The 15,987-nt window shown below is 37.0% G+C and overlaps 1 protein-coding gene across 3 annotated transcripts in view; it reads left to right on the top strand.

Annotated features, from left to right (window-relative positions):
• Window positions 1-15,987, top strand: part of MAK (male germ cell associated kinase) — a 51,440-nt gene that overhangs the window by 13,200 nt on the left and 22,253 nt on the right. For all 3 annotated transcript variants that reach the window (XR_004383153.1, XM_032861560.1, XM_032861559.1), the window contains exons 4-8: window positions 3,229-3,308; window positions 6,204-6,336; window positions 9,703-9,874; window positions 10,772-10,939; window positions 14,489-14,800. Coding sequence is in view for 2 of the 3 variants with exons in the window: in XM_032861560.1 (XP_032717451.1) it covers window positions 3,229-3,308; window positions 6,204-6,336; window positions 9,703-9,874; window positions 10,772-10,939; window positions 14,489-14,800 (865 nt within the window). In the remaining variant the exon portion in view is untranslated. The remainder of the gene's footprint in view (window positions 1-3,228; window positions 3,309-6,203; window positions 6,337-9,702; window positions 9,875-10,771; window positions 10,940-14,488; window positions 14,801-15,987) is intronic.

Here is a 15,987-nt window from a genome sequence, read left to right as displayed (position 1 = left end):
TTTTCATGAAGGGATCGAATAAGTTTATTTGTTAGAATGTTTAAGTGAACAATAAAACTTAATGTGTTACCAATCTCAAAGAAATTCTCATTTTCATTTTTAAACCCATGAACAGAATCTCTAAAGAGAGAGAGCTTCAGGTATCTGCCTTAAGCTTGGGGAGGCTAATATTTTGGTGGTAACTGATGGTCACATGTGGGAGATTAATGACCATTTTACCTGCTTTTAAAGCCAGAGTTGTTCAACAGAAGATCCTAAAATACTTTAGAAATAAACTTCGCAGTAGAATGATGACTGCTTTCTCTGTATTTCTTTCATATACACATTATATACACACTCAAGGAAATCCTTAGGGATGGTGAGTGAAGTTTTCTTTAATCACATTTTTTCCTTCTTTCAAAAAATACTTACTGAATGCCTGTTAGGTTCCACAAGCTATCATTATAACATTAATAGTTAAAAGTAAAAATAATTTCTACCCCTCAAATCACTGTTTGTTTTTCTACAGTTCTTTCTGGCCCTTGGAACCAGTCATGCCTGTTTCTTTACATAGTTGCAATTTTAATGGTGATCATTTTTATTTGATTGATTCACTTATAAGCATTTTGTTGTGCTGATATATAATCTTCACAGTTACTATAGTTAGTATGTTCTGCTAAATGACTATAGCATGCTTCACTTATCTCTCTAAACTTCTTAAAAGAAATAACTGTTAGGAGAATAGATTGTAATTATAGTTTATAATATTGATGGAATTATTTTGTTGCCATTAAAGATGATAGTTATGAAAATTATGAAAATGCCCAAGTGGATAAAAAACAGAAATCAAAATTGTAATTATGCGACACTGATACTTAATATAAAAGTTATACATGTAAATAGATTAGGACTGGATTAGAATACTGAAAAATCTGAATAGTTTCTTAATCAGGTGATGGGCAATCTTAAATTTTTGGCTTCTAATAATTATGCTCTTTAAAATGTATGGAGTGGAGCATGTGGGTGGCTTAGTCAGCTAAGTGGCTGCCTTTGGCTCAGGTCATGATCCCGGGCTCCCTGCTGGATGGGCAGTCAGCTTCTCCCTCTCCCTGCTGCTCCCCCTGCTTGTTCTCTGTCTCTCTCTGTCAAAAAAATAAATAAAATCTTTAAAAACATAAAATAAATAAATAAAATGTATGGAGTGATAAACCTATGCGTGATATATTAAGATATATGTGTTGATGAAAAAGAAATTAAGTAAATATAAATATTTGAAATGTTATACTTTCATCTGATTTAAAAACTATATAAGGGGCACCTGGCTAGCTCAGTCAGTAGAGCTTGATCTCAGGGTTGTGAGTTAGAGCCCTACACTGGATGTAGAGATTACTTATATATGTGTGTGTGTGTGTGTGTGTGTGTTTTCCTAAAGATATATAGATATAGATATATAGATATAGATATAGATATAGATATCTATATCTGTATCTGTTATTGGAAGTGGTTAATGCAATAGTAAATGAACATTAAAAAGAATCAACTTTGGAACTTCATGATTCAATTCCAGATTTCTAAATTAAGTGGAACTAAAAATGATATTGTTTGAATATTATTTAATGTCAAAGGTATAAATTTAACAATTGTTAACAATTAACAATGGCACATGGTAAAGAGCTATCTGAGGTTAAGTGGTATTTTTACACCTTGTTTTTGGTAGCTTAACTTCCCGAACATTATTTTAAGGTTGAAGATTAATTTAAAAGTCTTTTTTATTCAAGTAAACTTTTTTTAAAAAGATTTTATTTATTTCATAGAGAGAGAGATCACAAGTAGGCAGGCAGAGAGAGAAGAGGAAGCAGAGAGCCCAATTCAGGGCTTGATCCCAGGACTCTGAGATTATGACCTCAAGGGAAGGCAGAGGCTTAACCCACTGAGCCATCCAGGCGCCCCTAAGTAAACTTTTTTATGTATTTTACCTGAAGGCCAATATATATAAATATTTTCTTCAATGCTATAACTGTAATTTACTGCATTCTTTTTATAAATTTAAATTGTTGGCAAGCATAAAAATATTTAGTTTCTTTTAAAATTTATTTTTTATGAAAATGAGTTTTAAAAATATTTCAATAATATGTGATCAATATTATTTTCAATTTTGATATAAGCCCAGAATTTATCTTTCTTGTCTGTTGTGTGTTCTTAGCCCATTTAGTGGGATATTTTAAAATATTACATAAGCATATAATATAGTTAACGATATTCAGAAATAAGCCATTTTCTACATGTTGAGAACATTTTGAATAAACACCCTAATCTAATCAATCATGCTGTAATAAAGATACTAAAAATGTTGAAATTATGATGAGCTTTCAAAGTTTAAAATGATTACTTCCAAAATAGCATGGTTTCAGGGTCAAAGAATTAATTCAGGGTCAAAAAATTAATGTGTCCATCACATTAATTTGTGGCATGTTAGCAATTAATGTTTGTCTTAATTTAGTCCCTATTAGGCTCTTACTTTAAACTTCATATAAATTCCATATAAAGCCCCTCTGTCCAGTACAGTAGCTACTAGTCACGTGGGACTCTTGAACTCTTAAAAATGTGGCTAGTCTGGATTGAGATGTGTTTTAAATGTAAAATTAAAATACACATCAGACTTTGAAAACTTGGTACAAAAAAAGGAAATTCATTAATTTTTATATTGATCACATGTTGAAATAATATCTGGTATATATTAAATAAAATATATTGTTAAAAATTAATTTCACATTTCATTTGTTTTTTTAATGTGGCTCCTAGAGAAAATTTAAATACGTAAGTGGTTCTCATTTGTGGCTCTTACTATATTTCCACTGGACAGTACCAGTAGACAATATAGAACTGAAGCAGTTAGGCCCCTAAAACTCTTAAAGCCTACATTTTATATATTTGCACACTTGGCGTATCTGACGGATATCAGTTTTCCAATTTACTTTACTCCTCTCAGGACAGTTTAAAATTTAGCTGAGTATCTGTGCAACACATCCATTATTGGATTTGAGTTTTTATCAAACATCAAAACAGATAAAAATTCTAATTGTCATGTTTTAAATGTATAACCTTAACAACTATAAAGCTATAAATCACACCCTTAACCATGATCATGAAACCAACAGGGGTTCCAAGGGAAAAGGGACATCTGCCTTCTTGTTTTGGTTGGTTGGTTAACAGAATTACATGACTGTTTATTTGTTCCTGTCTTTACAGAAACAAGCTGTTCCCTGAGTCAGTCATCAGAAATATTATGTATCAAATATTGCAGGGGCTGGCATTTATCCATAAACATGGTAAGTTTAAATTTCCTTTCCCTGCCTCTTTAGATTACTGTCAAGGTCATGCACAGAAATCATATATAATCTGTTAAATAGTGTTATACTGAGTAACTACAGATTTGGAGTATGGGGCTGCACACACTGACAATTTTATTTTAAAAAACCTAGAATTTCTATAATTCCATATAACACAGAATTTCTGTACTCTTTAACTATCTTCCTCTACAGCAGAATTTGTTAACATTTTGATCATCAGCCTTTGCTCTCAGTTATCATACATCCATCCCACAACCTCATTCCCCAATTTTACCATGGAAATGAAAACAAAACAAACAAAATGCCCTTCTTTTGGAAAAGACTGGAATGCTTTGATCACATGAACACTTATCAACATTTAAACAGTTTAAAGCATCAGTGCTATGGTATTTTATAGTTTTCTTAGTATTTACATTTAGTTTCTGTTCTTTGAGTGAAATTAAAGTGCTTGTTCTTGTTTCTATGAAATTCTATTTATGTGATCTTCATTTATAGTTTTTTTTGTATCTATCAAGCCAAAATAATTCATCCAAAAAGTTAACATGATTATTATGAAAATATTTGGCAAACATTTGTTTAGAATCCCTAGATGTTTAGATATTAAAGGGGAAGAGTTTGTGCCAGACTACCGCTATATTATGAACAGAGGCATTTGAAAATCCCCATCGTTAGCGTCTTTTCATGTTTCATCCCATATTTTGTATTTTCTCCTTTTCCCTTTAACTATTACAGGAAGTAATTTATTTTCTAAAAACTCTATCATTTGTTCCATATAACCATTGTCAGAATATTCCTGAACCCCACTTTTTTGTCCTTTAAAAGTCTAAACCCTAATTAAGAAGGGCACGAGATGTGATGAGCACTGGATATTATAAGCAACCGATGAATTATGGAATTCTACATCTGAAACTAATGATGTACTACTATATGTTGGCTAATTGAATTTAAGTTTTAAAAAAGAAAAAAGGAAGATGTTAAAAATAAAAAGTCTAAAGCCTATGATGATACACTACAATCCATTGATTAAAGTCATTTATTAATTACATGGAAACAAAGATATATTCTATTTTAATTGTTCATAATGAATTTTTGATATTCAGCCTATTTTCAAACACTGGCCAGCATGGTAACTCATGATATTTGCCTGAGTTAATTTATGCCAGTAGAAACAAGTGTGGTATGGAAAAATCAAAAGCATTATGAATTATTTGATTTTGGAAACAGCCTTGTGATAATTGGTATTTTTCAGGTTAGTAGTAAAACTGGTTTCCATTCCTTGGATATACATATATGAACTACCAGCAACTTCAGAATGAAAGTGGTTGAAGGAAGAAGTTAGTTTGGGGGTTAAAAACTGCTGCTACAAGTAAATAATATGCATAACGTATGGTTGGTTATACAACCCGATGACGCAGTGATTGGGGATACCAGATCCCAAGAACAATTGTTACGAATGCTACATTATTCTTGCTGTAGTGGAGAAGATCTCAGATGTAATACTTTGAGTAAATATTTTTAAAATAGTAGCTAACTAAAAACAAGACTATTATTTTAGTTAGAATAAGGACCAAGTTACTGATATATTTGTGAGAATGGGGGAAATGTCAACTGTACAGATACACAATTGGTGTCATTCTGTATGATTTTATGTTGCTTTACTCACCTCCATGTGTGCTCCTGTTCTGGTCTTCATGTTACGAAAGTGCAGTGTATTTCCCTTGAAAGTTCGTGAAATGGATCTCAACAACTAGTTTGAGTAAGAAGTCCCAGATAAATTGAGTACAAAACTGTTGTAGATGTCACATACATAGAGCCCACATAGGCTTAGCAGGAATCAAAAAGCTCGGGCTTAAAATATGACTTAAAAACTTTAGGCTACAGCTACATGAAAACCCCCTCACGACGATGACTACAACTGATGACCAGGACCCTTCTGGATTCTCTCACCTTGCAAGGTCATTGGAAGACAGGCCATCTGTCTACAGCCAGCAAGCTTTAGATCCCCCTTAGAAACGTATGAAGAGGGGCATCTGGGTGGTTCAGTGGGTTAAGCGTCTGCCTTTGGCTCAGGTCATAATCTCAGGGTCCTGGGATTGAGCCCCGCATCGGGCTCTCTGCTCAGCGGGGAGCCTGCTTTCCTCCCTCTCTCTGCCTGCTGCTCTGCCTACTTGTGATCTCTGTCAAATACATAAATAAAATCTTTAAAAAAAAAAAAAGAAAGAAATGTACAAGAGGGCTTTCATGTTGTTCTTGCTGCCTTTTCTGCCTCAGTTTCATTGCCCTGCCTCTCAGCTTCAGTAACCACTTATTTTACATACTGAATTGGTAAATAATTGGATTTTTCAATAAGGCAGCTGCCAGGGGAGAACTGAGCTATTATATAAAGTAATTGTAAATGAAGGAACTGGATAAAATGTGTGGAGTTCTATTTTTGTTTAATGGACTTTTCAAATAAGTGACATAAGCCTGATTATGTAGCTTTGCTCAGGCTTTAATTAGGTTCCTTCTCTCTGGGCTTCTCCCTCCTCATTTACTACACAATAGTGACCATAATACCTTTTTCAAGTGTGCAAATTACTGGAGATAATTGGAATGTGGCAGTATGTAGCCCAAGTGCTTGAACTTACTGGATTCACAAACAGAAATATGTGTTAAGTGGGTATTTTAAACGGCCTCATATACAGTGTGAACTTCCTTATCAAATTTTGAAAGCAGGGTCCCCACCTCCATCAGTTTTTAGATAATTAATATGGATTTTTCTTCCCAAGTTCACCTCCCTAATTACAACAGAGAGGCTCAGTTATATTTTGTTGAGAAGTCAATTATGTTTAGACATAATGCTCAATTACTGTTTTTCCTCTCTACGTTACCAAGGTTTTTTTCATAGGGATATGAAACCAGAAAACTTGCTTTGTATGGGTCCAGAACTTGTGAAAATTGCTGATTTTGGACTTGCAAGAGAATTAAGATCACAGCCACCATATACTGATTATGTATCTACCAGATGGTGAGTACCTTTATGCAACTCTGTAGAGGCAGAAGTAAGTCTATGTTAAAGCTTTACTACAGTGTGTCATTAACATAGCTTTCTGGAGGTTCCATTTTGAGTATTTAAAACAAAATATTGAACTGAATTTTGCATTCTGTGGAGAGAGAAGGACTGGGTCACAACTATTCTGAAGGAAAAGAGATTTCATTCATTCATTCATTCAACAAACACTTGTGGAACACCTACTATGTGCTAGGCACTATTTCAGGCATGCGGAACACAGAAGTGAACGAAACAGAAAAACCGTCGATCTCATGCTGCTTACATGACATCCCATATATAAATAAGCAAGTTAGGGCACCTGGGTGGCTCAGTCATTAAGCGTCTGCCTTTGGCTCAGGTCATGATCCCAGGGTCCTGGGACCGACCCCTACATCGGGCTCCCTGCTCAGTGGGGAGCCTACTTCTCCCTCTCCCTTTGCCTGCTGCTCCCCTGGTTGTGCTCTCTCTCTCTCTCTGTCTGTCAAATAAATAAATAAAATATTAAAACAAAATAAAACAAAAAAAAAACCCAAATAAGCTAAAAATATCATGAGTTACAGAAAGACATTCACATGTTCATCAAAAGACATGTGCTCATGTCTCAAACTCCAAACTACCCAAATGTCCATCACATGCAGCATAATATATTCATCCAGTGGGATGCCTTACAGCAAAGCGAACCAAAGTCACTTCATGCAACAATATGACCGAGTCTCAAAGATATAATGCTGAGAGTAAGAGGCCAAGTAGACAAAAAAAAGTACATATGGTATGATTCCATTTTTACAAAGTACAAAAACAGAAAACAAATCTCTGCTGTTAGAAGTCAGGGTAGCAGTTACTTGACTAGTGACTGCCAGAGTGCAGGAGATTGGCCTCCTGGGATGCTGATAACACCCAGTTTCTTGATCTTGGCGCTGGGTCAATGGGTATATTCTATTTGTGACAATTCAGCAAGTTGTCCTCTTACAATACATGCATTTTTCTGCATGTGTATTACATTCCAATAAAAACAAGAATATCTGTATATCAGATGATGATACATTATTATGGAGAAGAATAAAATATGGAAATGGACAGGGAGTAGGAGGGTTAGGGGAGGGAAAGGGCATGCTGCTATTTTAAACAGAGGGTCTCTCTGAGAAGGAGATACCAAGGCATGGAGCTTTCAGGCAGAGAAAATGCTGAGTGTAGAGGCCTTGAGACAGGAAAGCCATGTGTAAATTCTGCCGAAGGAAATGGGGCAAGATCTCAGGTCCTTATAGGTCATCGTAAGGACTGTGATGGCTTGTTAATCTTAGTGAACTGGGGAGCCCCTGGAAAATGCTGAGAAGAGGTGCGATGGGGTCTGCCAGGACTTAAAAGTATCATTCTCACTGCTAGGTTAAAAACAGATTTTAGAAGAGCAAGGGAAGAAGCAGGGAGACTGTTACACTGGCAGGGAATGACAGTGACTTGGATCTGGTGGCCATGGAGGTGCTATTTTTAAAGAAGGGCAGCCATGATTTCCTGATGAATAGATGTGCGGTATAAGATAAAGGAGTCGATGATTCTAAGGGGGTTTTTGTTTTGTTTTGCTTTGTTTACTGAGCAGCTGGAAGGATGGTGTCAGCACTGATTGAGATGGGGAATACTGGGGAGCTTCCGGGGGGAAGAAGCACAGTTCCGTTTTTGGTTGAGTATCTATTCTCAACTGGGTAAATTTAACCACTATACTGAAATGGAATGTAATTGAAAAGACTTTTTTTCAACATCTAAACTTGGCAAGACTTTCAAAACTATTTTATCTCCTAAAAATATCAAAATATAGTAACAAGTATTGGCAAGGACACAGAGAAACTGGATCCATCATACGCTGCTGGGGTGAATGTAAAATGCACAGGAGAGTCCATAGTTCCTCAGTGGTTTAGCATATAGTTCCCATGGGATCTGAAATTCCATACCTCCGCACCTCAGAGAAAGGAAAACACCCACCCACACAAAAACTTATAAATGAATGTTCACAACAGCATTCCTTATAATAGCCAAAAATTGGAAACAACCCAAGTGCCCATCCACTGATGAATGGATAACTAAAGTGTGCGATAGCCATATAATGGAATATTATTTGGTGGTAAAAAGAATGAAGTACCGAAGGTGCTACAGTACAACGTGGATGCACCTAGAAAAAACGTTAAGTGGGGCGCCTGGATGGCCTTCGGCTCAGGTCAGACCCCAGAGTCCTGGGATCGAGTCCCACATCAGGCTCTCTGCTCAGCAGGGAACCTGCTTCCCTCTCTCTCTCTCTGCCTGCCCCTCTGCCTATTTGTGCGCTCTCTGTCAAATAAATAAATAAAATCTTAAAAACAACAACAACAACATGTTGAGTGAAAGAAGCCAGTCCACAACGATTGGATAGAATATGGTTCCACTGGTATAAAGTACACACAACGGCAAATCTCTAGAGACAGAAAGTAGACTAGTGCTGGGGATCCAGGGATATTGGAGAGGTGTGAAGTTTCTTTGAGGCCAATGAAAATATTCAAAATTGATTGTGATAATGGATTACACACTCATATTTATTTAAATATTTATTTTTTATTTATTAATATTTATTATATTATATATTTTATATTGTTGTATTTATTCATATTTATTTAAATATGAATATATTTAAAGCCCCTGAGTCATACGCTTCTAAATGGATGAGTTGTGTGTTATTCAAATTTTAGCTCAATAGACCTGTCAAAGAAAGGTACTCGGAACAGAAGCAAAAAGACATACTGTGAAATATTTGGGCTGCTAAATCTACACATTTCAATGTGAAAAAAAGAAGTTAGAATTGAGACTACTTTTCCACCATTAAATATATTGTCAGTTGGGGGAACTGAGTCCACTGAAGGAATTAGCACTTTCAATCTGATGAGTAAAAAGAAGAGGAAAACCCCAGTACTTAAAAGATAGTCTTTGTTCATCTTTTGTTTTCTGTCCTTCATATAAATACATCACGGATATATTTTATAAAATTGTGCTACAGTTCTCATTCAGAATACTGCTGCTTCTGTTCAGAGTTCCTCCCCAACCCTGTCTTACAGTACTTACTTCCATATTTATTCATTTGAGTTCCTAAGTTAGGCCACTTGGACATTTCATTTATGTTTGTCTCCAACTCCACCAGCTGTTTGTAGTCAGGGAAAATGTGTTATGTCCAACTGAGCCCCAACATGCTATGCAAATGCCAAATACGTAGAAGGCACTTAGTACCGGTTCCTTGATTGAAATGTATAACCAAACCCCACCATTTCTCCATCTTTCCAACTCCAACCAAAATGGCCCGTTTTGTTTTGTTTTCTATTTCCATAGGTATCGTGCCCCTGAAGTTTTATTAAGATCTTCAGTGTACAGCTCTCCCATTGATATATGGGCTGTTGGGAGTATAATGGCTGAACTATATACATTAAGACCACTTTTCCCAGGGACAAGTGAGGTCGATGAAATCTTTAAGATTTGCCAAGTTTTAGGGACTCCCAAAAAAGTGAGTACTCTTGTCCTTAAGTTGTTATAACTTTTGATTATGATTTTTACCTAGCTATCTGATATTTTCATTTTCAAATAGGCTTATGCTTTAATGGTTATTTTTCTTATCCTTTTTTTTTTTAATTGGGTGGGATGAGAAGCCAGAATCCTTCAAGACTGAAGAAAAAAGGGTTCTTACCTTTAAGAACTTAATGGAACATTCTCTCTATTTAGAATTCTGTAGATTTACTTCGGGTTCATGAGCAGTTGATGACCTCATGGCCATCCTCGCTTAGACTCTTTCCCATTTACTCTGCGAATATGCATTGGCATCAATTCTAGAATCCCAGGTTCCTGGACCATTTCCTCTTAACCTTTCCTGTTTCATTTTACATACTTCTGCCTTGGGTATTTGATTCCTTGACCTGAGTACTTCTCAATTAACTACCGCATTCAGCCAGACCTTACTTTCTGATACGTACTTAATAAGTACGTATAATTACAGCCTAATTATGTTAGTATGTGCCTTGTAGTTAAAATTAGACACGTAAACGTAGTTATTAAGGCTTCGTGTAATTTGTTATTTCCTAACTATGTGCAGTTTCTAACAGTGGATACAATGTCTAACATAATGAGGGTCTTTGGAATGATCAGCGGTTTGCATACACCACTTGTGCCTTATTTATTCTAAGTTGGCTGGGTATCATCATTAAGATCTAAAAAACGGACAAGAGTTTAATATTCTTTCTATACTTTATATAGCACTGAGTTGTAGGTCTGCTATTTCATTCTGTTTCTATAAATCAACACTAAATCACCAGTGATTGTTATATTATACCTGTGTTTTTAAATTGATCACTAAAAACCATTTCCTTTTTGCTCTCCTGTCCCACCCACTTATATATGCCTTAAACAGAGTGACTGGCCAGAAGGGTACCAGCTTGCATCCTCTATGAACTTCCGTTTTCCCCAGTGTGTTCCTATAAACCTAAAAACTCTTATTCCCAATGCCAGTAATGAAGCGATTCAGCTTATGACTGAAATGTTGAATTGGGATCCGAAGAAGCGACCAACAGCAAGTCAGGTAAGAGGAATCCCTCTGGTACAGTGGGTTTTTTCTTTGCTTTGTTTTTGAGATTTTACAATACCAGGGATATTTTCGTTTACAAAGCAGGTCTGTTCTCAACCAGGGTTTTACCAACCTGTAAATAAGCTTGAAAATGTGAGGCATCCAATATGTCATGAATTCATGTCTAGGCCTATAAACATCCCTGGGAGAATTGAGAAAACAGCCACTCCCATGATTTTCTGTGTCTTGTGGTTCAAATGAGGTTGAGGCTGAAAGGAATTAATTTCTTTAATGATAAAAATTCACGCATATGACAGCTAATTAGGAGGAAACTTGTCACCTGGAGTGACAGGGCATCTCTTCAACTGTGCAACATAGGAGACTTTCTGTGTTCTCCCATGGTTTAGAGGTGGGTTCTTGTTCACGCTACGCAATGGTATCAAGCCTCCGTAGGACTGGAGTACTGGTCACGCTCCAGCTCCCACAAGGGGCCAGCAGGTGGCGCCCTCCCTCAGCGCCTTTGTGACCAGCCCTCGAACATCTACAGAATGCCATGGTTGTCTTTGCTTGGTTTGAAAAAGTCATAATGAGCTTCCTTGTATTCTTGTTATTTAAATGTAAGTTCAGCATTAAAAGTACCAAAAATTTATGAGGCTTTTTAAAAATTTAACTTGAGAAATATTTTCTGAAGGTGAAGTGGAAGAACAAATAGGAAAGAATAGTTAAGACAGGTTTGAACAAGAATAAGTAAATGGAGGACAGTGGTAGGGGCCAAACAGCTTGCCCGATCAGATATTAAAATAATCTGTAAAGTGAGAGGATTACAACAGTGAAGGGACTCGCATAAGAATTGACAGAGAGCCCGACTTGCAGAAGCTGTTAAACTAAGTCAGGCGTAGGTAAACATGGCATCACAAACTGGGGGGAGGGGGACTGTCACTGGCACAGTTAGTTAATTCTCAGGAAAAAAGTAAATTTAGGTTATTTCTTACCATACTTTTCGTAAATCCCAGAAGGTTTAAATAGTAAGAAGGATGAACTAAACTATTAAGAACTAAAGAAAGTATACGTGAGTATTTAATCTCAAGATAAGAAATAGATGAGTATAAAAGTAACAGAAGAAACCACAAAGGGAAAACTCACATTTTTTTTTTTCATCATGGTGAGTGTACTCCTCAGGCCCCATTGCCCATTTCCCCCATACTCCCACCCACCTCCCCTCTGGTAACCATCGGTTTGTTCTCTGTAGGAAAAACTCAGATTTGCTCACATAAAAATTAAATTTTTTTCTCTTATAAAAATCCCAAGGTTGGAAGACAAGCAGCAAGAATTCTTTTCAACAAATGAGACAGTGTATTTTCTAATGTTTCTAAATATTTGTTAACTTTTGTAATAAAAATATAATAAAAGTCTTTAACTCTTACCTAAAAAAGAAGTGGGCATGAGACATTTTTTTAAAAATCAGAAAAAGAAATAAAAATTACCAAAAACTATTTTTTTAAATGTGCAGCCATTGTTCATTATGGTAAAATGCAAAAACAACAACAAACCAACAAAAAACAGCTTAAAGGCTATTTCTCTAAGTAATGGAAAAAGTTTTGCAATGTAGTATAAGAATGTTGAAAACAATCAGAAAGTTGGATAATGATTTATGCCCACAGATGTTCAAAGCTAATTAAAAACTGTGCATTGGAGGTATATATATATCCTTAACATAGACTACTTTGCTCCCATTAAAAATGGAGTTTTTAAAATAAAGTAACCATTTTGGAGACTTCTCAAGCCCAAATACTAAGTTTAAATGTAGGCTAGACTATTATACATACAACATGATTTTATTTAAAAAAATATATATATATTACATGACTAGAAAGAAGTACAAAAAAAGCAAAACATCAAAATGTGAGCAATACTTTTTCCCTGGTGTTGGCATTGCAGACTATTTTAATTTCTTCTTGATGCAATGATCAAATATTCCCCAAATAAACAGGAAAAAACAAGTTCCTTCTTAAAGACTCACCTCTTCTTGAAGGATGGTAGCTGATATCTTAAAGAGGAAAAGTTGTTACAGATGAAGCCTTGAAATTGCAAATCACACTTTTAAAGTTTCTAGCTCCAAAATAGTACATTTTTAATTTAGGAGTTTTGACATACTAATTAATAGGACTTAATTAGGAAATTGAGTGCTTTCTGTGCGCCAGGTACTGATGTATTTGTAGAGCTCCACTTAGGAACGTCGGTGTAATTAACACATACATCGGTTGTGGTAGGGGACATCTCAGAATAAAGGTTCTTTCTACATCTGCTGAAATATACCTCCCACCCTTAACCTCTTTCTTGCCCACTATTTCATAGATAGCCCTCCTTTTTAGTGGAAACAGGAAGACTGAGTTAGGAGACGTGAACTTACAGAATACAGGAGCCATGTACAAGGCTACTTCTGTCCCCCAAAAACTTCCCTTGCAGTTAACTGTGTGTCAGAGCTGTGCTCACACATCAGTGGGAACCGGCTTCGTGCAGCACATGCAGGGTAATAGGACTTGGCTACCTTAAGGTGCCCTCCTTATCCTCCCCCCATGCATACAAACACAAACTGCAGAACTGGGAACTTTCCTCCTTTAATCCAGGCGTATGATGACTGGGTAGAGGGATCAGTATCCACAGCTGAGCTGCACTGAAGGCTTCAGACATACCCTAGACCAATTTTCATCAACTTTGGCCATTGTGACATTTGGATTAGATCCTTCTTTGTTGTGAGGACCATCCTGTTATTGTAAGATGTTCAGCAGCACCCTTAGGGGCATGTCTAGATGCCAGTTGTACCTCCCACCCACGGGAGAACCACTCCTGTAGACTGTGCGGCCAGACAGTCGTCAGGGGCCCTCCCCTCCAGCCCACCACCTCCATGCAGCAGCAGCAGCTGGTTGGCTGATCTGGTTAAAACCCAAACAGTGATTGTTTTTTATTATTTTTATATTTTCTTCCCAGAAATATCTTCTCTTTGCTGATACATTACTATAATAAGCTCTTAACACATATCCACTTGTAATCTCCTTTCCTAGAATTTTTCTTACTGCTGGTAGGCATGTAGCTATCCTTAGGCTAAGAGTGGCCCTGAATTTTATATTATATTCTAGTTAATCATTTAACATGAACTCCTTAGAAGATTTTCTTAACTCATTCCCGAATGGCTTTGGAGGGACTCTAAAACCATGCTCAGTATCTAGCATTTTCGTTTGAATTAATCACATCAAATTTAGCCCGTGTTTATAAGCTGGATTTTATTTTCATACAAATACAACAGTTGCTTTGCCTGGACATTACCCATGAGTTTTACATTCTTCCTACTATGTTGTACCTATTTTTTCAATGAAATTTGTGTCCTAAATCATTAAATCCTGGTTACCTTTTTGAAGGTAGCAGAAAGGGAAAACTGGATGCTTTCTAAGTCTTTGAAGCTGATCTAGGCTAGTGCTGTATGCCAAGCCTGCTGTCAGTCAGTCATTTATGTGCGGTAAATTTAGGTGCAACTGTTTTCCATTTCTTATTTCCATGCTTTTGTAGGCATTGAAACACTCGTATTTTCAAGTTGGTCAAGTACTAGGCCCTTCCTCACATCATCTGGAATCGAAACAATCTTTAAATAAGCAGGGGCAACCACTAGAATCAAAGCCATCTTTAGGGGATCTAGAATTGAAGCCCCTGCCAGACATAAATGACCAGACGGTCAGACAGCCCCAACCGAAGAACAGCCACCAGCCACTGGAGTCCATCCAGCCGCCCCAGAACACGAGTGTCCAGCCAGCGCCAAAGCAGCCGGGACAGCAGAAACAGCCGCAAACACTGTTTCCAAGTATTGTCCGAACCATGCCGACCGTAAGTAGCCCATGACGACACTTTGGATGCAATAGTTTCCAGGCTACAGACTTTCTTTAACAGTTACTCAGATGCAAAAGAACTCAAAGAATTTAATAGAATCTGGGACTCAAGAGAGATGATCCTAAATCTTAAGGATTTGAACAGTAATGTTATACTGTTTTTAAATACTAATGAACATGAACAGAATGAGTTTTTTAAGTATCAGGCATCGTCTAAGACTTTCTCTTCCTACTTCTTTTGTTCGGTTCGGGGAGCTCCGTCAGGGGCCACATGAGTTGTATCCTCAAGATATATACTCCCAAATACATTTGCATCATGGGCACTTTAAGGACTGAGAGATCTCAATGAATACTGTCTAATTCCTTATCCCCTCCCGCTGTCCTTATATAAGCAGGCCCTGCTCCCTGTAGCACTAATCCTATTCTATTGTACTATTAATTGCCTCGTTCTTGTGTGTCCTGTTTATTATCTGGCTCTTCCTATAGAATATAGGCTCCAAGAGCTCAGGAATGTTCGTCTGTTTATCAATATAGGCCCTGAACCCAGAATGGTGCCTGGCACGTGGTTGGCTTCTCAGTTTACCCGTTGAACAGATGAGTTAATTGTCCATACTAAATCTAGGAGTCTGCATCATCTAGGGGCATTTCTTTTCGTTATTTTTTAATATGATTGAGTTATTTTAGAGAGAGAGAGAGCACATGAGCAGGAGGGGCAGAGGGAGAGAGATTCTCAAGCAGACTCCGCACTGAGTGTGAAGCCCAACACAGGGGCTCACAAGATCTCACAACCTTGAGATCACTACCTGAGCCGACACCAAGAGCTGGATGCTTAACCAACTGTACCACCCAGGCACCCCCTCTTTGGGACATTTCTGACTATTCAGAAGTTCTTTCTTAGACTGAGCTAACATCTGGTTTTCTGTAGCTTTCTTTTTTTTTTTTTTGTTTTTTAAGATTTATTTGAGAGAGAGAGCACATGCAAGCATGAGGGAGAGCCAGAGGGAGAAGTAGACACCCCACTCTCCAGGGAGCTTGATGTGGGGCTCGATCCCAGGACCCTGAGATCATGACCTGAGCCAAAGGCAGACGCTTAACTGACTGAGCCACCCAATGTCCCTTCTGTAGCTTTTAATAAAAGTTTATCACTCTTCCCAAAAGGCAGCCATTCAGGTCTCTAAAAATAGC

The sequence above is a fragment of the Lontra canadensis genome, unplaced genomic scaffold (assembly GCF_010015895.1).
Source record: "Lontra canadensis isolate GAN:19392208 unplaced genomic scaffold, GSC_riverotter_1.0 scaffold21, whole genome shotgun sequence".
NCBI lineage: Eukaryota > Metazoa > Chordata > Mammalia > Carnivora > Mustelidae > Lontra > Lontra canadensis.
This window is presented reverse-complemented; position numbering and strand designations above follow the sequence as displayed.